Source organism: Petromyzon marinus, chromosome 45, assembly GCF_048934315.1.
Source record: "Petromyzon marinus isolate PM22_M1 ecotype Great Lakes invasive population chromosome 45, UKy_Petmar_22M1.pri1.0, whole genome shotgun sequence".
Taxonomy (NCBI): Eukaryota; Metazoa; Chordata; class Hyperoartia; order Petromyzontiformes; family Petromyzontidae; genus Petromyzon; species Petromyzon marinus.
Genome location: NC_133711.1, coordinates 3,323,695 through 3,346,289, shown reverse-complemented (window position 1 = coordinate 3,346,289; position 22,595 = coordinate 3,323,695). Strand labels below are relative to the sequence as shown.

At 46.2% G+C, this 22,595-nt stretch overlaps 2 protein-coding genes across 2 annotated transcripts in view; both read right to left on the bottom strand.

The window, feature by feature from the left end:
* The window catches only part of LOC116952039 (uncharacterized), a 38,227-nt gene extending 25,597 nt beyond the window's left edge, over window positions 1–12,630 (bottom strand). The window contains exons 1-4 of the mRNA XM_032971040.2: window positions 12,170–12,630; window positions 8,473–8,674; window positions 6,218–6,389; window positions 1,060–1,165 (exon numbers count right to left, since the gene is read on the bottom strand). Of these exons, the coding sequence (XP_032826931.2) occupies window positions 1,060–1,165; window positions 6,218–6,389; window positions 8,473–8,526 (332 nt within the window). The 5' untranslated portion in view covers window positions 8,527–8,674; window positions 12,170–12,630. The remainder of the gene's footprint in view (window positions 1–1,059; window positions 1,166–6,217; window positions 6,390–8,472; window positions 8,675–12,169) is intronic.
* A 4,507-nt stretch (window positions 12,631–17,137) lies between these two features.
* The window catches only part of LOC116952113 (neural-cadherin-like), a 75,010-nt gene continuing 69,552 nt past the window's right edge, over window positions 17,138–22,595 (bottom strand). Inside the window, exon 35 of the mRNA XM_076074043.1 lies at window positions 17,138–21,250. Within this exon, the coding sequence (XP_075930158.1) occupies window positions 19,760–21,250 (1,491 nt within the window). The 3' untranslated portion in view covers window positions 17,138–19,759. The remainder of the gene's footprint in view (window positions 21,251–22,595) is intronic.

Genomic DNA, 22,595 nt, shown 5'->3' with positions numbered 1-22,595 from the left:
TTCAGGCAAGGCCCACTGATTTGTAGATTTATCTCTGACCGAATTCGCGAGCACAAATCAGATTTGAAACACGGCAGAACGAATTCTTCTGCCGTTGCTGATCACTGTTACAACGCTGTGGGTGATCACGATATAATTTTCTCCGATACCAAGGTTCTTTGCAAACCCACAGGTTTTTATCTGAGATTTGTTCACGAGGCAATTCAGATCTACAAACACAGACACAATTTCAACCGAGAAGATGGTTTCAAATTAAGCAACCATTGGAAAGATGTTCTAAATCGAACCAAACATTAAATATTTTCATTAGTACAGTATATTTTTTCAAGTAGTGGTACCCCAAACTTTTGCAGCACAGGCGGGTGCACTGCCGGTGCCGATCACTGTGCTACACCTTTCATCATGATAAGTCCGCCAATCAAATGCTAATTTTTATGCTAATTCCTTTGTCAAGGCACCTTAATCCCTCTCACACAGCTTAAAGGTGCACTGCCGCATGCTACACCTTTCATCATGCTAAGTCTGCCAATCAAATGCTAATTTTTATGCTAATTCCTTTGTCGAGGCACCTTAATCCCTCTCACACAGCTTAAAGGTCGTAGTCTGAGCTTGGCTCTGTTTCACTCCAGCGCAGTCTTCGAGACAGGCTGGTCCCTTCACCTGATGAAGGCCGCTTGTGATGTGGCCGAAACGTCGTGATTTTTGTTGTGTTATTTTTTTACCTACGTGACTTTACCGAACAGAACCAAAGAGTAAGGCCCACTGAGTTATATAGCCGATTTTCAGAAGTGACCTGGCCACAAATGAAAGCTCAACAAAGTGGATTATCATGTGGAAACTTATAACAGCCAAACACTCTGAACGCGTGTCCTCAGCAGCGTCCCCGGAGTCGTGAAGAATGATCAATATAACCCACACGACCCTGCACGGTCATGTGGGGAGGTCCTCATCGAGCAGTGGATGGATTCACACGTCCACATGTACATCGGGCAAACCCAACACACCGACCGAGGTTTCGTCTCGGACAAACGCCGCCCGTGTTTGAGCGCGGACCCATACCAGGTGACGGCAGCCAGGGCACCGACGGGCCTCGCTCTGTCCACGGTCTCCTCCGAGTCCGCATGGGAAAACACATCCTGCCGCTGCAGCACCGCCGCTCTTGACACTGACGACGATGGCAGCAGCAACACATCATCAACCACAATAACGGCAAGAGCAGTCAGTGCATTATACGCATCGCACGGTTGGCTACGTGCGGTGCGAAAGAAGTTCAGACATACGTGCAGGTTGTAGAGAATCAGGATCTTAATTTAGACTGGAATCATTTGATGAGCTATGCAGCTCTTTCACAGACGCCCAGTAGGGGTGGGTCCAAAAGCTACAACAAACACCACAAGAACAGATAGGAGTGTAAAGTCTAGGAAAGCCAAGCAAGTCACTAAATATAAGTAAATAAAGTATATAAGTATGAATTGCATAAGTACATCAATTCCTGCCGATTTTTCAACACCAAATGCAATTCATAATAAATGTTTTTGGGTTAGATCGCGTTATTTAGAAAGTGTCATAACCCTCCACCACCCGACACGGCCAATCAGAAAAATAGTGTCACGTTGACAAAAGACAAATAGTTCACAACTTCAGCCCACCGGTGTGTTGAAGAGTGAATCCACAACATTTACAGTTTTTGAGTACGACATTTCACTGGTAATTACATCGAGCATCATCAGCGAAACGTCGTACTCAAAAACTGTAAATGTTGTGGATTCACTCTTCAACACACCGGTGGGCTAAAGTAGTGAACTATTTGTCTTTTGTCAACGTGACACTATTTTGCTGATTAGCCGTGTCGGGTGGTGGAGGGTTACGACATTTCTAAATAACGCAATCTTACGCAAAAACGTTTATTATGAATATTGGTCGCGAAAGTCTAAGTGTTAAACTGACGAAATGCAATCTTGGGCAAGGCAGCAAAACAAAAACAGTCCCAGACTACACCAAGACAACACACAGTAGTCCTTCAATACAACTGCACGTTAACATTTTAACTATCGACACAGGGATAAGGATAAAAGTTACAAATGACATTTGCAAATGTGATTGTGTCCAGCACTAATATTCTGCTTCAGAATATTTTTTGAAGGAAGCTTTACGATGCTCAGGGAGGAAACGAGGTTGTTCCAAAATGTTGGTCCTACAACGGCCAAGGCTTTGTGTCACCTATTCCAATTCTTGTCCTTGGGAAAGTCAAAAGGCCACGAGATGGACATCTTAGGTTTCTTGGGTTTGACAAAAGGGTTAATGAATTAGCAAAGTATAGTACAGATTTGCAATAGGGATTTTATGGATGAATAAGGCCCAATATAGATTTTTTCTTGCATCAAGTGAAGTGAGATTGGATTTTAATGAGGTCACCATGGTGAGTCTTGTATGGTACATCCTGTGCAAATCAAAGAGCAGAATGATAAGCCAGGTTTAGTCTGTTTCAGGATTTCATTAGTAGCTGATCTCTAAGCAGCATCACAGGAGCCAAAGATTGGTATAATGATAGCTTCAACAATTTGCAGGCGAAATCTAATGGGAAAACAATGTTTGTTTCTATATTAAAAACCCTATTGGCTGACATCATTAGAAGACTTAATGGCAGGCTTATTTGGAGTGAACTCTTTAGGTAACGTGTGTTCCTAGCAGTAGTATGCAAATCACAGAACCAACGCAATAAATCTGAAAAATACAATTAAGCAGAGATAGGAAATTGGTATTGTGATAGTGACATTCATATTGTATCGTGAAAAATTATATGGCGCCAAACAGAGTATGCAACGTAGAGGAGCGTAGGGGCTGGGGGAGAGGGTGGAAACGTGCTGGATGGATTAGAGGTAGATCATTGTGGGGAGGAGAGGGGCGGGGGGGGGGGTGAGCTGGCGAGAGGCCGGGGCGATTGCACACGCAGGTGGAGAACGCAAACAAAGGCAAATGTTCTCCACATAGCCTGAACAGACTGTTGGATAAAGTGGTGTTAGCGCACCTACGAAGGCCGGCACCGCACATCAGTCACACTCGCCCAACCCCACATGCCTTCATTATTACAGTTCTGCACTCAAATTGTTAAGAGAACAGCCTAGGAATTCCCGAATTAAGTGGAAGCTCGCTTAACTGACTGGCTTGCCACCTTATTCATGGGTGTGCACAATATTTACTCTGCTTGACTTCAAAATTTAAAATGTATATAAATCGCACGCCTTATGCCAATCCACTACTGGATGAAGGCCTCCAGACGGCATGCCAGTCAAGGCGGATGTTTAAACATACTTCAACCCCGCTGATTAAGTGTGGGGTTGGCGAAGGCGAGGTGGCCCAAGACAGGTTCAGATATCAATCGCCACTGATGTTAGCCGGGGCCAGCAGTCGAACTCGGGTACAGAGCGCAGTACGATAACCACTGTACCACCGCTCCCCGCCTTTTATACAATGAATGCATGTTATGTAAGTTAGAAAATGTTTGTAAACTGATATACAACTGTGAAGAGAAGGGGATTAAGATCAGCTTCACTCTCAATTGCAAGCTGAGCCGGTGTGGGGCTAGAGTGTACGCAGATTTGGTGCGATCATTAAATTACATGCTAACTGAACGCAAAGCCACAGATCGGGAAAAATGTTAACACTTTTTACAAGACTTAAAATGCATTTCTGAATACACGGCACGTTACGAATCATTGACTAAAAATAAATTGCTGGTTTATATTTTTCCGCCCTCTTTCCCCAAACTTCATCACAATTCTGTTTGAGGGATCACACCATGAGATGAAGAATCCAATCGGAATGCTCAGAGCAGTGAAACGGCCCACAGAAGCGGACACCACCGAGTTACCTCAGGATATTCTTTAGTGACCTCTGCTTCACACAAGTACGGCGAGGCACTGTTCTACTCACACTGCCAGAGGGTAATGTCCGTTGCATGATGGTCAAACAAATATTATTTAAGTCAAGAGCTGGAATATGGACAAATTAAGTGCCGAATCAAAACTGCACCTGAGACCAGCAATTTTGAGTCGTAATAACTCATTGAATGAGGATTTGGGAGGGTGGGGGATGGGAAGAGGTGAACCGCTGGATGCCTAGAGGTTATCAAGGGTAGATTCCAGCTTAATCCCTGATAACACCAACATTCCAAGGTTTCAACTAGAGGGGTGAACAGGGATGAAATGTGGAATGAGGACCTAAAAGGCAGCCTACGTGCCTGGGGGTGTTGCCGGGCATAGAGTGAGGCTTGCCACATGAAGAACGTGCACCCTACAGAGCGTATGTCACCTGCTGCGGTGGATATTTGAAAAGATACAAAACAAAATGTACAGTCTTCTCCACTTCCTTTATAATTAAGGTGGAAACCGGTCGCATGCTATCCCCACTTTCTGTCCGCTTTAGCGTCAGACTCCACAGGAAGTGAATTACTATACTGTACTTGGTTGTCTAATTATGGGGATTGTGAATTGTTAAGCGCCCAGCACGAGACTTCAAGCAATTTCAAATTTGAAGCCGACCCGACTGTGAATGCAAAAGATCAGCCGTAATTTTTGGTGAACCAAAAATATATTATATCTGTGTATATAGACTCGAATATATATGCAACATTTAATATTTATAGCCCCTTTCGCAATATTGGAGTGGAGCAGTGGCGCAGTCATTAGCGCAGTGCACTATGAACCCAGAGACCTCCGTTTGAGTCCAGACCCACAGTTTAACGTGAATTGTGAGCAATATCTGAACCGGTCTTGTCCCCTCCGACCCATTCATCAACCCTTACTCGGCAGTGTACAGTGGCGTCAAACAACCCCCATAACTGACACGACATAAGGAGGCATTCATCTAACACCGGAGTTAAAAAGAGCTGTGGATTGAATTGCAACTTTAGAATATCACTACAAATGACATTATTTACCCCTACAGTGAGTAGCGATCACATACTTACTTGTCTTAGATTTGGATGTGTATGTTTTACATTTGCAAAGCGAATTGTTAATCAAACCACAGCTGTGCCCTCATCCATATTCGCTTACACCCGCCCGTGATCACGAGACTGCCGCTACAAATAACAACGAGCCAATGGAATTCACAAGCAGGTGCCTTCTGAATATTGCCAATGGGCCTCAAATTCAGCATTGGTATGCGATGAGTCTGGTAGGTCCAACGCCAATTAATTTTGACGTTCTTTCATGTTGGCAATTCATCCACCATATTCAGTACTTTGAAGGGTTGGTGGACTACCCAGAGGCCATTGTGAGTTGAAAGGCTGCTAAACCTGCTCTGCTACGAGGCGGCTAAGCTATGGCAAGAAATAAATTAGGTTAATGATGACCCATCTGTATGGACTTTTGAGTGTTATCCACAAGTATTCATGACTTTCCTCTCACATGCAAAATGCTAATGAATAGCAGTGGCCAAACGTTCTTAATGTAGGACCGTCTTAATAACCCTCTTTACTGTTTGTTTACAAAGTCTTTGTCGAGGCCACATGAAAATAACACGACAACCTAGACTGATGCTATTGCCATCTCCCAGCACATTCAACTACCCTAAACATGTAATCGTGTTGGATGGGTAGGAAGCATTTGGCAGGGTGGAATGGGCCTTCCTTTTTGCAGCCATGCAAAATCTATGTCACACACAGCCACAGACGAATCCTGTTTACAGCATCGAAAGCAACCAACATGGCACACGACGAGGTGGCGTGGCCAGTACCACACCTGACTGACTGTGTCTACCCATTTGTTATCCAGCTACAATTTAGGCCAAATCAAAACAAGGGAGGCTCCGAACCAGTTCTAACATCACTAGCCACTGATGTTAGTCATGGCAGGGAATCAAACCCAGCTGGCAGGATTCAGAGCACATTGCACCAACCACTACAACAACGCTCCCCACAGACACATTAACACACACGGCACATGTGGGCGCATCAGCTTACAAGAAGAGTCAATTATGAGCTAAAACAGAATGTGGCAGGCGAGCGTTGTAGATGTAATCAGTAAGAGGAGCCTGCGATGGGTGGGGTGCGTGTGTGTAGGATTTTATGTTGAACTATTTTCGCAGAGTACGCAGCCAACCGTGCTACTCGGAATGAATAGTCACGGTAGGGAGATACTCCAAACCGACTTACAGTAGGAGATCACACTGTGGGGCCCTGGAAAACAGGACATTTTAAGGAAAAGAGACTCACACTTTACGTCCAAAGCACCACCAATGCCATCGTCATCGGCACAGCCTCCACCAATGTCAGCGACCGCCGGGCTCGCCGATGGCTTCTTGGAGGCCCTGTGGTCCTTCAGAGAGAGGTGCAGGGCCCTCTGTACATAGCGCTCCTCCCACCATGGGATGCCATTGTTGTAGTCCTGCGGGTGACGGCGTGGCAGAGGGTGGCAGAGGGCGGCAGGGGAAACGTAACGTCAGTATGGGTCCCACATTCGGGTTTCACACAAAATAAACCTAGTGTTTGCCGGTGGGCCAAGTGACATCGTCTCAAGTGTGCATCTGTTATGAATCACATTGCATCGTGACGTCATAGCGTCCGTACGAGCGAGCGCTAACCTGTTGCAAGCTATAAATCCTCCAAATTACTCGCAAATAGGAACAGCCAAGTGCAAACGAAAACCAATTAATTTAAAACAATAGACAGACGAGTGAGGTTCAATGCCAAAAAGCATTGGCACTGAAATTGTATGAGCCCAGCATTCGGTTTATCCTCAAAGATTGAGAGGGAACAACATTAATTGTAAGAGAAACCAAGTAGTTTTGAGTTTGTGAATACATGCCGACTACACGTCAATGTCTGTCTGACAATACTTCAACAGCTGGTCAGTGCAGGCTGGTGGAAGTGGGCTCCAGGACCGGTTCAGGTAACACTTGCCACTGATGTTAGCTGTTGACGGGATTCAAACCGACCTGGCAACCCCCAAAAACCAGCCCACTGTGCAGAGATATTCAATCCGGCAGTGGACTGACAAAGGGCTGAAGATGTTTTATTATAAATCTATATACAGCAATGTTACCTTTAGGCTAATGGAACGAAAAGCACAGGCCACACAAGACCGACAAGACAAAAACGAAACAATACATACAAGAAACCAAAAAACAATCAACTCTTTTAATTAAATGGGTGTGACCCAGAATACTAACAATTCATCAAGATGAGGGGAGCTGTGTGGGAGGAGTGCATTTTAACACGCCTTAACAAAAAGCAACTTAAGCCTGTGGATTTCTCAGGCTTTGGTTGAGGTGCGACCGCAAAAGCTCCGTTTAATGAGATTCGTCACAGTTCAGTCAGTCGCTGCCTGCAACTCTGCTCGCATCCCATCGGCGATTCATGATTATCATGAAAACTAAGACTGAACATTTGAGAATTGTTACAGATGCCAATGCGGATGCATGCGGAATTTGTGTGCTCAGCTCAACGTCCTTGATGTCAACAACTGACACGTTATCCCTTTCCGCAAGGGAGACATAGGATGTGCTTTTACGTACACTTATTGATTTATATTTTGACCTTAGTGATGTTTATCGTTGGGTTTGAACATGACACTGCTACACTAAGACCAACCACGTCACTCGGTCATTATTATCACCTTGGTCTCTCCTATGCACAGGCCTTTGAGGCAGAGTTATCCTAGTGGAGGCCCAAGGCAGGTCCAGATGCAACTTGCCACTGAAGTTGTACATGGCCAGGAACTGACAAGAGGTTGCTTGTGTTCGGCGAGCCACATCACGGGCAGACACCCAACATGAAATTGTAGCAGTGCGCAAACTACGTCACTACCACTCGACACACACAGAAACAAAGCAGCTTCCACTATATATCCACACAAAACTTTGGAGTTAGCAAGCACCTACTGAGGCCTCCCCAAAGCTCTTGTGTACGTACACACTGCACCAGGTACTCATTTAAGGCTGAGTTTGCCTAGAGGTCATCCGAGATGGTGTAGAAACCACAGGCCACTGCTGTTAAAATTAAACCAGAGTCACTGATTCTAGTGCTTGACGCAAAACACCACATACACAAAGACATTCTAATATAGCCAGACTGTTGTTTTTAGTGAGGGATGGCACGGTGTACGTTGGGGTGGTGTGGGTGGCCACCTTTGTCTCCTCAGTGCTGTTTACACACTGCACCAGGTGCTCATTTAAGGCCGAGTTGAGCTGGAAGACACCCAAGACTGGTTCAGACATCACTCGACACCGATATTAGCCGTGGCCTAGAATCAAACTCAGGCCACCAGTTTCAGAGTGCAGCACATGAACCATTACGCCACCACTCCCCACACCGAACGTGTAACGGTATATCAAGGCGAAGTTCCCCTTTATACCATTATAGACTTGCAGTAAGCGCTTTTATAAAGCACCTACTGAGGTCAGCAGAGTGCGACAGGGGGGTGGTGTGGCCAGCACAACATACAAGCATGCAAGAATTGTGTGGCCAACCCGTTGCTTCTGTATTCTGTTACGCTTCGGTCTCTCGGCCCTCTGATGGTTCATCCTCCGGTCGCAGACAGCCCCACGAACTCTGCCTTCTCCTCTGCGGTGATGAACCTGGGGCTGGGTTTTGCTTGAGCTTGCGAGTTGGGTCGTTGACCAGTCCTTTCCGGTTGTTTTATGTCACAATACGCCCATCGCCATGTCAGACCTACAAATGACAACATCGGCATTCAAATGAAAGACGATGCAGGAAATTGCAAACTCACTTGTTGCTGTTCTCGGAAGCTAGCAAGGTTTCAGCTTGGATAGTTCATAAAAGGGTGATGACCATGCATAAAACAAGTGTTGGAGGCTGCTGCAGGCATTAGGAGTGTTGTACTGTACTATACTCTTTGCGTTCTTTTAAAAATCCAGTGTTGGATAAAAGCCTCCCCACACTGTCAGCCATTGGAATTGTTTGACCATACTTCGCCGCGCTGGTCCGTATGACTTCGTGAAAGGGGAGGGCCAAGACAGGTAGAAGTCACTCGCAAGTGATGTTAGCAATGACTGGGGATCCAACGCAGGTGGCCGCAGTGCTATAACCACTCTGCCACAAAATATATCTGTGCAATAGGACGCGGGTAGTGGTTGCGTGCCTGTGTCACACCGCTTTGGAAGCAGGGGTTGGCAGACCACAGATTTGTGACACTCCAAACTCACTGGGCTGCAAGGAGGCCAAGATATGGCAGTACAGTACGCGGGTTCATGAACCCATCAGCGCAAACGTTTTAGCCTCAGCCTCATACAGGCAAGATCTCCCAGTTCTCCAGTTTTCTTCCATACGAAAACCACTCATTCAAACGCAAATCGGCCAAAAACATTCCAATGGAGCAGGACCCTCCTGAAAGAGACCTGAGACACAGTGAGGCTTTCCTGGATAAATGACAGAACGCAGTGCATGCACGCACTTTTATTTTCATTTGTTCTTAACTATGCATTAATTTTCCTGTCTGGGCAATAGAACGCAGTGCATGCACGCACTTTTATTTTCATTTGTTCTTAACTATGCATTAATTTTCCTGTCTGGGCAATTGAGGTGGCCAGAAAATGACAGTAAATTAATTATTGAATCTGTGTGTGCAACACCCCTTGTAAGGCATGGCGGGTTTTCTCCCACATTAATCCATTCATTCATTTCGGGGAACCAGGGAAAAGTCCCACTATTCAGTGAGGCTTTCCTGTGCAAAATTATATGATTGTTGTTATGATTATAATTCAGTGTTACAATGGTGATGTAACATCTGTACACAACGCCACCGTGCCTCCTTCCATGCTGTATTTGACTAATTCTACAAACATCATCGGCTATCAGAATATGTATTTATACTGGAGGAATCCAATGGGCTATTAAGATATTTTTCATATATGTCCTGTGAGGGCGGATCAAAACCATGGTCTGTCCAATGCTGGATTAAAGCTTCAAGGTGCGATCATCCACATAGCACCCGCAAATTAGTTAATTTAATCGCTCCATCTCCTCTGTGGAAGGAACTCTCAGGGATAACCACACTACTTCTATTTACTTCAATCACGTTCAATCACAATCAAGTTCACCTTTGATGTTTATACTTCTATTTGGTATGGAAAAAAAAGGTTCAACATGGACTTAAACCGTATGTTATTGTAGTGTATGCAGCATAGATTATTATTTTTATTTCAACTAAGTGCTGCTTGGTGCTGCATTATCAATAAGTCCATACTTAAACTATACTACAAAGTACACTCAATTACAAACCAACTGAACCAACAACTAATATACCGGTAACATGATAAGTTTTTGTACAAACAATGACTCAATAACCACAGAAAGCAATATCAAAGAGCACACAAGGCATAATTTTCGAATGAGAGTTCTTTAAAGACAAATATTTGTAATCAACATATAAAAAGCAAGCCATGTAAATAGAAGTCGGTTTGAAGACCCAGTAAAATTAGATGCCTTTGAAGTTGTTTTACCAATTCTATTAGGTAAAATCATTTATTTTCAATGCACACTTTGATTTGCACTCAAAAGTAAAAAACACATTACTTTGACCCCATACAATTAAACAAATCGAAAGGAAACCACCCACTTTCATTCAGCACGTCAAATTATATTTATTCTGGGGTCGAAATAATGCATTTTCTACTTTTGAGTGCAAAATCAAAGTGTGTACATTGAAACACTTTTTTCAACCCAATTTATTTTAACGTTAATCTTGTACAAAACAATTTGTATATGTGCATATTCATTCTAAGATCTCAATCCAGACACTAACATTAGCTTCATGATTCTCTGGATAATTATAATATATTTGAAATAGTGCAATACAATTTTGAGAAGATCGGCGGGACCTGGCCCGGTTCTTTAAATTAAATCTTGAATTGCCACGCGAGACGAGTCTGCGCACAGCTCGTTTGGCTTCGTAGAAACGAATATATTAAGCGTCAACGATTTGAAAGAATATAATCAGACAGCAGGGCAAGTTAAATAAAGTAATAATTAAAAGCAGCCAGGCCACAAATTACCAAGGACTGGGAACATTCTGCGCTGTGGGTGGTGTCACGGCAGGTCAGCGGAGTCAACCTCACTCGAAACGTTGTCGTACGCAGACGTTAAAAAGGGAGTCGTGAAAACTCTTTAAGCCACCTCATTGGTCAGAATTTGATCACATTAGCCACGTATACGTAACAATATGTAGATTTGTAAGCGTGAAAATCTTGCTGGGTGGCGATGGGTTGAGGCATAAATCTACCAAATGGCGCGAGCCAAAAAACAAATCCGGATAAACGTTCAAAACTGCATTAGAAATTTATTTTCGTAAAAAGTGGCCTCTAAATGGCATTATAAATTAACCATGTGTCCCTATATACTGTCTCCGTCTCTCCACATACACGAAATTAAAGTATTTAATACAACCAAATCATCCCCACGCTCTGGTTGGATGTGCATAATTTCGATTCAATACAGGAACAACTCTGGACCGGTTTCGACACGCAGTGTCTCATCAGCAGTGACGCTTGCTTGAACAATTGTTGATGGAACTAGCCTATGTTACAGATAACGAACATTCGTTACGCTGTGGGCCCTCTCACGAACATTTGTGTTCACTCCCACGACTGTAGTAACACGTTAAACCCATTGTCAGCACACGTTTCACGTTTATCAACGTTTACTTGAAACTAATGACGCACACGCACGCCGTGTGCCATGCTGCACAGCGGCCCCCTTTCGTCAAATCCACTGCTGGATGATTGAGGCGCTCCCCCCACGCCCCGTGGGAGTCGTGGATGTTACAGAATATGGGCCATACTTCACCACGCTGGTAACGCAGCATACGCCTGGGCGCATAGGAGCACAGTGCAACCGTGGATATCGCTGCACGGCCAACGCCAGCATAAGCAGCCGTGCAAAGCATATAACACTTCAACTACAACATTCAATTGCCTGCCGCACGCAATACAACATTATTGCGGCTGGCTTCGTTGCCGCCGTCTGATCAAACAGCGCAATACGAGAAGCCCAGAGCGCCAAATGTTTGATGTTGTTGCTGTTGATCTCGCAAACCCCCTCGCGCACGACGAGAGACGGAACGAAAACGACAAAAGCGGCTGGGGCGATGCTCGCCCGTGATCACATCTCCTAGCGAAGGCGGAAGGCGGCCGTGGGGGAAAAAAAAACCTGTGGCGGAGCGGCGTCTCTCGGCTGGCGTTGTGTAGTCGTCGTCGTCGTCGTCGACCGCCGAATGAATCGCCGAGCGGAGGGGGAGAGGCGCATCTCAACCACCCCCCCCTTCGTTTCGCGGGGCTCCCACACACGGGCACACGGCTCCTCACGCCAGCTGAAGATGGCCGCTCCGTGTCGGCGGCCGAGGACGTGGGGAGGGAGACGGGGGGAGGGAGGGTGTGTGTGTGAGTAGCGAGGAGGGCGCCCCTCACGCACGGTAACTTCCCTCCACCTCCTCGGCGCAGCGCAACATCTTTGCCACAGTCAAGCAAAAGCGTGTCGCTGTCACTTCTTCCCCTAGCGATTCGTATTTAGCACCGCCGCATCGCGACCGTGCGCGCATCCACGCGCGCTGGGCTTTGCCGCTACGCAACGCTCCGCTCGCCGCGGGCGATTTGTTGTTGGTGGGCGGGGCGTGGGGGTTTAAAGGGGCGGGGATTCGCGTGGGGGTGGTCGGAGCTGAGAGCGCCTGAGGAAGGGGCTTAGTTGGGGTGGGCGGGGCTTGTCGCCGGGGATTGGGAGAGGGTTGTGTTTGGGGGGAGTGGGCGGGGCTTAATTATGGGCGGTGCTTGGTCGCGGTAGGCGGGGCTTGGTGTGGGTGGGCGGGGCTGGTGCTGTTGAGGGGCGGGGTTTAGTTTGCAGGCGAGATGTTTAGTGGGTGCAGGTGGCTGAACTGGATGTTTTATTTTGGCGTAAGTCGAAGTTACTGGGGAATACCTTCTCATTCTCATTGTCGAGAGGCAGCTGGTTGCGCCAAAGAAACCTGGTTGCTACGTCAGAAACAAAACATGAACAAACCATCAGCGCTTTGAGATCCTTGATGAAAATCGCTTCATAAATTATTATTTTCAACTAACAGCATTTTGATTTAAAGCTTTCGTGACTGCAGTGATTCATATTCTTGGTTCTTTCGGTAAAGTCACGGTGAAGGGAAACAATAACATAATACAAATATATATAAAACAATATTGTTTTATTGCTTTATATATTAACATGTTAACGTGGTCACGTGGTTAACGTGGTCACGTGTTTTGATAGTGGTGGTGATGCTGATGCTGCATTGGCAGTGGTGCAAATACACAATTAACAAAGTAAGCTTCAACACGTTCGCTAAGAGCAACACTGTGTGGCCTTGAAAATAAAATACATTATACAATAGGTGACGTTTCAGGCAATAGCCCTTGTTCATAGCGCATATAAATGGGCCACAGAGATAGCGTGGAGACTGCACTGAACACCGTGATGTTTCCTTTTCGTAGTTATATATTCATAACTTCATATTCAAATGCAATTTTTTTTGTTTTAAACGCTTTCCTTTCCAGTCTCGCTATGTGCTACAAAGAAGGGCAATTGCCCAAAACGTCGGATATGATATACAGTAAAACCTTGGATTGCGAATAACTTGGTCTGCGAGTGTTTTGCAAGACGAGCAAAATTTTTAAATAAATATTAATTTGATATACGAGCGAGGTCTTGCAATACGATGTCTGCCGAGCGTCACGTGATCACAACTGATATACGAGTGCTTTGGATTACAAACACGTTTCCAGAACGAATTATGCTCGCAATCCAAGGTTTTACTGTATAGTGCTCTTTTTCAACGGTTTTACTTAACTTGATTCCTCTGTTTGTCGTGGTCAAATCTTGTCATCAAAATTTCGTCCACTTCCCGTTGTCCAATCAATTCCACATTTTGCACGCCTACTCAGATCCGGTGACAATGCATGCCGGTGTAGAGGTGCTAACTACTCACTGTTCGCTAACCTGCATTGCCACTAGGTATCAAAGGGGCAGTGCAGCGTTACCTCTCTGTGTGAATAACGGTTGGGGTCAGACGAGGTGAAGTGGATCGTAGCCACAGTTTGGTAAGAACCAATCAGACAGTGCCACGTGGGAATGTGGGATTGGTTAGACCTGGCCACAAACGGGTATAAGAAGGGTGACCCAACAGAGCGTAGGGAGTTCTCTCCCTACACAAAGACCGAAGCCCGGGCTGAAGATAGACAGGACCCTGGACCCAGCCTTCCAGCCCTTCTGAGGGCTAAGGCTCAGCGTATCCAGTGGTCAAGACCCACCGGGCCAGCGGTGGGTCAGATAGCCTCCCCTAGGTCTCAGCCGGAGGACTCTAGGATAGCGGTAGATGCGAGAGTAAGTCCCGCCAAGACAGGAGACTGTACCTCCTTAGGTTAGGAAGAGACCTGTGTGTAGGTCACGCTAAGTCCGGAGGCTGTACCTTCTTAGGGTATCGGGTGAGGGGACCGTATACCCCTCTGTGTGTTAAGGACTGTATAAGAGAATAATTACAATAAACAGAGTGTGCCTCATAAGAAGTTTATTCGTCATTATGAACACTACACCTGTATCAAAATCGGTATCAATTAATTCGCTACTTTAAAGCAATTCACATTTTGTATGGACGCCTCATTATTATTTATATATTAATGTGTTGCTCAAAAACGCCGTTGTCCCTCAACTGTGGAATCGGCTCGCACAAAACGCGGGCGCCACGTGTCTCAGGCGCCATTGACGTCCTACCTAAAGACCGCGAGTTAAACGAAGTTGTTAATAAAACCGTGGTTGTTTTTAAAACAACTTTTTAAAACGAGTTTATTCCTTTTAAGGCCACAAACGTGTTGCATTTTTCGTATTGTAGGGCGGAGCTTGATTGAAGATGAGTGTGGGCTGAGGGTGATTCTGATCCGGCCTACGCGATTCGATATTCGCGACTCCATGTCACGATTAAAATAATCGATTATTTGCATCTGACGTCGACAGTTTTTCGCGATATATCGTAAACTATCGTCTGCGCTCGTTGATTGGTGGAGTAGCAACAACTGCACGTGGCCAGTAGACCTCGACAATGGTATTTCATTAATTAGCTCCTGAACATATATCCATACGCAATAGAATGGCGATATCATCTTTCACGATACGATATTACATCGCTCCATACGTATCCCAAACACATTCCTGCGGAGGGAGCTCTGGTAGGAACGTTGGGTTGCTCGGTCAATGGCCAGGGTCAACGGCGGCACCACGTGGTGTATTCCGCACAATATGCCCGACTGTGAGGGCGGGCACAAGCCGGCGTGAGTAGGTTAAACGTTGAGTTTTATAAGGGCACCACGGGGTGACCAGCCCCTCCCTACCCCCCCACCCAGCCCCTCCCCACCCTCCCCTCCCCACCCAGCCCCACCCTCCCCACCCAGCCCCTCCCCACCCTCCCCTCTCCACCCAGCCCCACCCCTCCCATTTTTGGATGCACGACGGACAGACACAATATTCCCCTGTGGGCTGGTGTAACCAGAGGTTCCTACCAGTATAATAGCAATAACATCAATATAACATTGTAATGGTGATTCAGATGTTAGTTTTATTCTTCTGTATTTTGCGCTTTGCTGTACAAATAAAGATGAGCTCAACATTATTCAACCGCAGTTCACTCAACATGAGCCTCGAAAGGAAATTTTAATAATTGTCACAATCCGGGGATCATTGAATGAACGAGAAACAGCATCACATCACCTGACCACCGTTGCACCGATGGCATCGAAACCAGCCTCCCCACACTCACCTCTTCCCAGCCTCCTTTTCAACCTAGACGGAGCATCGTGGTGAAGTATGGTCAAACATTTCCCGTACATTCCATGGTGTGCAAAGGCCATCGTCCAAAAGTTTGTTGAGAAAGTGTTCTAAATTGCAATTTACATACAAGGCGTAAAAAAAACATTTCATGTTGAAAACACTCAACTGTCTTGAGAAATATTGAAAACAAATTTTATTCCATTCAATATTTTTCCACAACAGTAATTTATATCGCGCGTGTGCATCTTTTTTAATCCACCGCTGGATGATTGCCTCCCCACGCCGTGTGGGCCATGTTGAGTTTGTGACCTTACTTCACCACGCGGGTCATTACTCATTGGTAAGAGCAGGGAGCATAGACGTGAAGGGCATTGCACCTTGCAATGTATTTCACTGCACTGCCCTATCATCTTGATTTGAAGCTTTCGGGACTGCAGGAATCCATACTCTTTGGTTCTTTCGGTGAAGTCACGTGGGTATAAAATAAAATAAAACAAATCACGACGTTTCGGGTGCAACACAGGCGTCCGTCATCAGGTGGTACAACCACAGCAAGAAAAAAAATGCTGAAGTGGGCGAGAGAGCTGCCGTGGCACGAGGTTATAAAGGTAAGAAAGGGGGGAGGAGCAAGGGGGGGAGAGAGAGAGAGTGGGGTGGGCGCTGCGTGAGCGCCAGGGAGAGAGAGGACATGAGGCCGTGGGGGGGGGGGGGAAGTGGGCGGGGCTGGAAGTGGGAGGCTGGGAAAGCTGGGGATGCGGGGGGATATTAACTCGGAAAAATAGCCAAGTACCCGGCAGATATGATGGAAACAACCATAAACAGTGAAGGTTTTACCTGGTTAATAACATCCTTCCAATGATTGCTCAATTTGTATCCATCTTCTCGGTTGAAGTTATGTCTATATATCTGGATGGCTTCATGAACAAACCTTTGATAGTAGCCCGAAGGTTTGCAGAGTACCTTGGTCTCGGAAAAAAACAATATCATGCGAGCCCACAGCGTTATAGCAATGGTCAGCCACGGCAGAGGTATTGGTTATGCCGTGTTTCAGATCTGCCTTGTGTTCGCGAACACGGTCCGAGCCATGTCGTTTCCTTTCCCCAATGTAACTGCTGCCGCAGGTACAACTCAGTCGTGATTTGTTTGATTTTATTTCTAACTACGTGACTTTACCGAAAGAACCAAAGAGTATACTGCCCCATAATGCCCACCACTTGGTACCACAAATCCTATGACACCCTGTGTCTGTGCATGGTGGTTACCCATCCAAGCATCATGCAGGCTCAAAGATACTTGAATTGAATGTTGAATGCGTTCACAAAATCACAAAAAGCAGGGTCGTTACAAATGCATGTTTATTCTCAATTAGCCACAAGGTATAAAAAAAAGAAACAATATTTCTCCTACAATTTCATACAATTCTTTTAACTAAGTTTCACCTTTCTCCGTTTTTTACGTTACCCTGCACGCATTTAACATTTATCGCAGTGCAGAAATTGTTAGTCCCCATATTCAATTAAATCTACGTTAGATGCTCGTTCGGGGAACGTACGCAAGTTACAGACATCACGTTGACTGTGGAGAACAGTGGCTTGGGCAGTAAGCGTCGGGGCTAGAAAGGACGATGGCAACCGGTGGTTGAGACTAACGACAGAGTGGCAGCCAAAGGAGTGAACATGCAGGAGCGGGCATTCACCACGGACATAGAACAATGAAGTCAGCTTGCATGCAGGAGCGAGATCGTTGCACCGCAAGGCTGTGAGAGATGCTGACAGACTCAGGCCTTCATCCAGTCGTGGACTGATCAAGGATAATTAATATTAGATTAATGGCTGCACACACAGCAGCACTCTGTTACGTCGCAGGAAAAGGGTAACGGTAAGTGAAAAAGATTGGATTTGCTGTATATCAATTCCTTCCCTCTCGTTCACCGATCCAAATCCCATGAACATAGAATACAATAGGACAAAAAGGCATTATCAGCTTACATAGTAGATTATGGGTTATCAAATAAATAATAAATACTACTATTTTGTCTTTCCAGATGAAAACAATTAGATCCATCAGCCTATTGGCCTTCAGGTCAAATATTCTCCAACAGTACTTGTTTCATCAGCTAGGCACTGCTCCGGTGTTGAACTTATTAGTCTAATCAGCAGAGTCTGGCCTGTTAAAGCGATACTGTTTGGATGCAGATGCTCTATGGATGAGCCGTTTGATAGCACTGTGTGGAACAGAAAGATGCATGTCATAGTTATTGGTTATTTCGGTAACGTCACGTAGAAGGGAAATAATAAAAAAAAAATCACGACGTTTCGACTGCAACACAAGCAATCATCATCAGGTGTGAAAACCACAGCAAAAAAATGAAAAAAGTGGCGGTTTTTTAAAAAACTTTTTCAAGTTTTCTTGCTGTGGTTTTCACACCTGATGACGATTACTTGTGTTGCAATGGAAATGTCGTGAGAATTTGATTGTTTAATTTTTATTATTTTATTATTTCCATTCTACGTGACTTTACCGAAAGAACCAAGAATATGAATCCCTGCAGTCACGAAAGCTTTAAATCGAAATTTAGACATGTCTGTTGAATATCTTAACAATCACCATCATTATTAACATGAGTGTTCGTCTCTCCATTGCCTCCCAAAGCCGTTTCCATCCCTCACGGTCCTGCAACGCCACGGTCCGTCTCACTCTCACACACGAGTTGATTCCATCACTCCATCTCCGCCGTGGTTCTCCTCTCGAATGCGTTAATTAGTATTGACTGAAACTCTGCCATAGCAGAGGTAAGCACTTATTTGTTCTGAATAATAGTGGTGAGTGAAACCGCTTGCCCGATAAGCGATGTACATTGGTCATGAATTCAAACTCAGAACCCGGAACTGTAAAACCGAATTGTAATTTAAAATACAATTGTCAATAACACGTGGCCTTAAAATAGAAATATATATCATAGATTACATTTTAGGCATTGGCCATTCTTGAGAGTCCAAAATGTCACCTATCATATAACGCCTATTAAAAATGTTCCTTTTTAAGGCCACAGTCTTATTGACGAATATATTGAGTTTCATTTTTGCACCACTGCCAACGTAGTATCACCATATAATTAGTAATTTTAAGTCTGAGGTCTATTTGTGTTACAGAGGTAAACAACTTTAATTAGGTTATATAAGCTAATAAAACTTAAACCGTTTAGCATATTAGGTTATCTTCCGTAAGTGCTGACGTATTTCTTTGCGAATATTTCACCAAACCGCACTGACCAGTGTGGTGAAGTATGGTCAATCACCTCCCACAAAATACACTCCACGGGGAGGCCTTCATCCAGCAGTGGATTAACAAAGGCTTGTTCACTATCATCGTCATATTATTGTTACATGCATGAGGACAGAGGCATGCAATTGGATGTGAAATTATTGCTGAACTGCATGAAGTTTTTGGCACAAGAATGACCTAAGACACAAGCAACATATTATTCGACGTGTGTGGGGTCTTGTAATGGCCATGTGAGAGCAATTAGGGTGCTGCGGTGGCGAGTTGTTAATTGCATCGCCTGGTATGCAGGAGGGAGTGGGTTCGATCCCGACCCTGACGCCTGGTGTATATTTGAATATTGTATGTTCTCCCCGTGGTCGCTTGGATCTTTCACCAAGGTATTTCTGCTTTCCCCTCCACATTGAGAAGCACGCGTTTAGAGTATTTGGCTGCTACATATTTCCACGTGATGATAAGCCACGTCGTTGAAGCAATCATTTGTGGCGAGGTCGCTTCTGAAGAAGAGCTGCGTAGCTCAGTGGATTTTTCCTGGTAAAAAATACAACTGGTACTCAGTTAAATTAGCCAGCACTGTCGAGACACCCATAATGGAAACGTGACTTAATTAGTGCTAATAAAAAGGTACGAAACAAAATGAATAAGTGAAACGGACGCGCACGAGCGAGCGGACGCCGCTCAAGTTTTCTCCGCGACGGCATCCACCACCCACACCAACCGCGCTCCATCTCCCCTCGTGCCGTCCTCCCCCCCTAGGACGGCCCCCCTGGACCCCCCACTCGTGGAATGCAAATCGAGACCCCGGCACCCACGAACACCGCCACAGCCGCCATCGCCGCCACCTCCACCACAATCCGACTCCTCCTCCCCCCACTCGCCGGACGTGATGGTGCTGAGGCTGCCGGCCGGCGTGCCGCCGCCTTCCACGGCGTACACCCGGGGCGGCGGGTCGTCCGGCTGCTTCTCGGCTCGGGCCATGATCCGAGCCAAATAATGGCTGTAGTCCGGCGGGGGCGGCCGCTGGGCTTTGAAAGCCGGTGGGACCGGGCGGCCCGAAGCGGCGGTGCGACCACCACCTAAACCGCCGCCGCCGCTACTGCCAACGCTACCACTGCCGCCACTGACACTGCCGCAACCGCCGCCACCGTAACCAAGGAGAACTGCCGAAGACGGAGATTCGGGGGTTATGATGCGAGCGGCGTTGGATGCTGCGGCCTCCGACGCCGGGGCGCCGGGTATTGGAAAGCGCGGAGGATTTCCAGATAACGTTTCTCCGGTCGGCAGGAAGTGCGCTCCGCCTTCTCCTCCACCATGGGCTGGCAGGCGCAGGTCAAATCCAAAACCGTAGCCTGGGAGTGACACGATCGGCTTGCGCGATTCCGCGTTCCTACACAACTCGAGGCTCCCGTGCAGTTTCACATTCCCGCTATATTGTTTTGGATCCTTACTGTTTGCTTCTTGATTATTGCTGTGCAGTTCTGGATTCCTGCTGTACAATGCAATATTCTTGTGATGCACTTCTTCATTTCTGCCATACGGTTCCAGATTCCTACTGTGCAATTCCTGATTCTGGCTGTAAAATTCCGGATTCCTGTTGAACGATTCCGGATTCCTACTTTGCGTGTCCGGATTCTTACCGTGCAATTCCTGATTTCCGCCGTACAGTTCTGGATTCCTGCTGTAAAATGCCATATTTCTGTCATGTGCTTCGTGATTCATGCCGTACAGTTCCATATTCTGACTGTGCAATTCCTGATTCTGGCTATAAAGTTCTGGGTTCTGATTGTACGATTCCGGATTTTGACTTTGCGGATCCGAATTCTTGCCGTGCAATTCCTGATTTCCGCCGTACGGTTCCGTGTTCCTGCCACCGCACAGTTCCGTGTTCTTGAAGTGCGTTTCCGGATTTCCACTCGGCTCGCCGCTCTGCGTCGTTCCGGACGAGCGGGCTGCGTAACCCGATCCGGGGCGACCGCGAATGACGGAGAAGTACGCGTCGGAGCGGGAGGGGAGTGCGGGGCCCTCGGGGTCCCCGTCGCACGGCGACGAGGTGGCCCCGGGAGACGACGACGATGACGGCGAGAAGCGAGGAGGGCCCTCGCCGTCCGCCGTAGGCCGAGACTCAAGGACCTGCAGCGGCCTCTGCAGCTCAGCCATGCTGAACAAGTTCTGGTGAATGCAGCGAGTCAAGCAGTCAAGTTTCATCATCGTCATGGCCATTGTCAGTCACGGTCCATCCACTGCTGGATGGACATCCTCTCGAATAGGTTCCATTTGCTTGGTTTCATTTAGTCATTTGCAATTGCATAACCTCAACTTTTATTTTATTTTACCAGGTAAGGTCCAATTAACTATTTGCTCAGAAGCGACCTGGCCACAAATGATAGCTCAACGAAGTGGCTTATTACGTGGAAATGTATAGCAACCAAATACTCTAAATGCACGTTGATTCTAAATGTGGAAGGAAAATTCGGAGAACCCGGACAAAAATCCACACGACCACGGTGGAGAACATGTTAACTCCAAATATGCAGGCATCATGGTTGGGTTTGAACCCACGATCTCCTGGTTACTAGGTGAGGTAGTTAACATCTCGCCACCGTGATAGTCCTTTGTCAGGCCACTGCTGAACCTTCAAACTGTGAGTCAAGCAAGAGCGTGTTTTTGGCCTACTCTTCCAAACTGGCAAGACGTCTTTGGAGAGGCGGTAAACACCCACATTCGAGAATCGCTGATCGACTTAACGTGCCATACAAATTTATCCTGCGAGGCAAATTCAAGAATCTTGCACCATTTTTTCATCTACTGCTCCAGCAGATGGAATTGCACTGGCGACCTCTGGATTTCTCATCCAGTGTGGTAACCATTAAACCACGGCAGCATTGTATGCCCCAGTACTACAGAGCAGTTCAGTGGGCTCAAGTGATCAGTTGAATGAAAGGATATAATTAATCAGCATGTCAATATTGAACCTAATTACTTGGCAAAGCAAGCCAGAATGATGTCAAGGAGCATAAGCCATCACACACACTCTGGTCACCCTCGCAGCAGCGGCTTTTGGCTGGCCATCAACCAAAAACGGTGACCACCGCATCGCGCGGCGCTTTCAGATGCGCTTCTGCGGTCGTCTGGAACGCTTTTCCTTCCGATATTAGGAAGCCGTTGGAGCTACGCACGTCGTTTAAATCTCGATTGAAAACTAATTTGTTTGGAACTGCTTTCTGCGCTTAGTTTGTTGTCCTTCTCCCGCATCTCCGATTAGCACGGTTGGCTGCGTACGGTGCGAAAGAAGTTCAACATACAGAATTATAATATTTATACTGTAGGAATCCAATGAGCTATGAAGCTCCTTCACAGACGTGTATCAGGGGCGGGTCAGAATGTTACAACAAACAATGCAAACACAATAGGAGTGCACAGTATAGGAAAGGTAAACAAATCACTTAAAAAATATATATACAAATAAAACTAAACAATATATGTTTATGTTACCAGGTAAGGCCCACTGAACTAT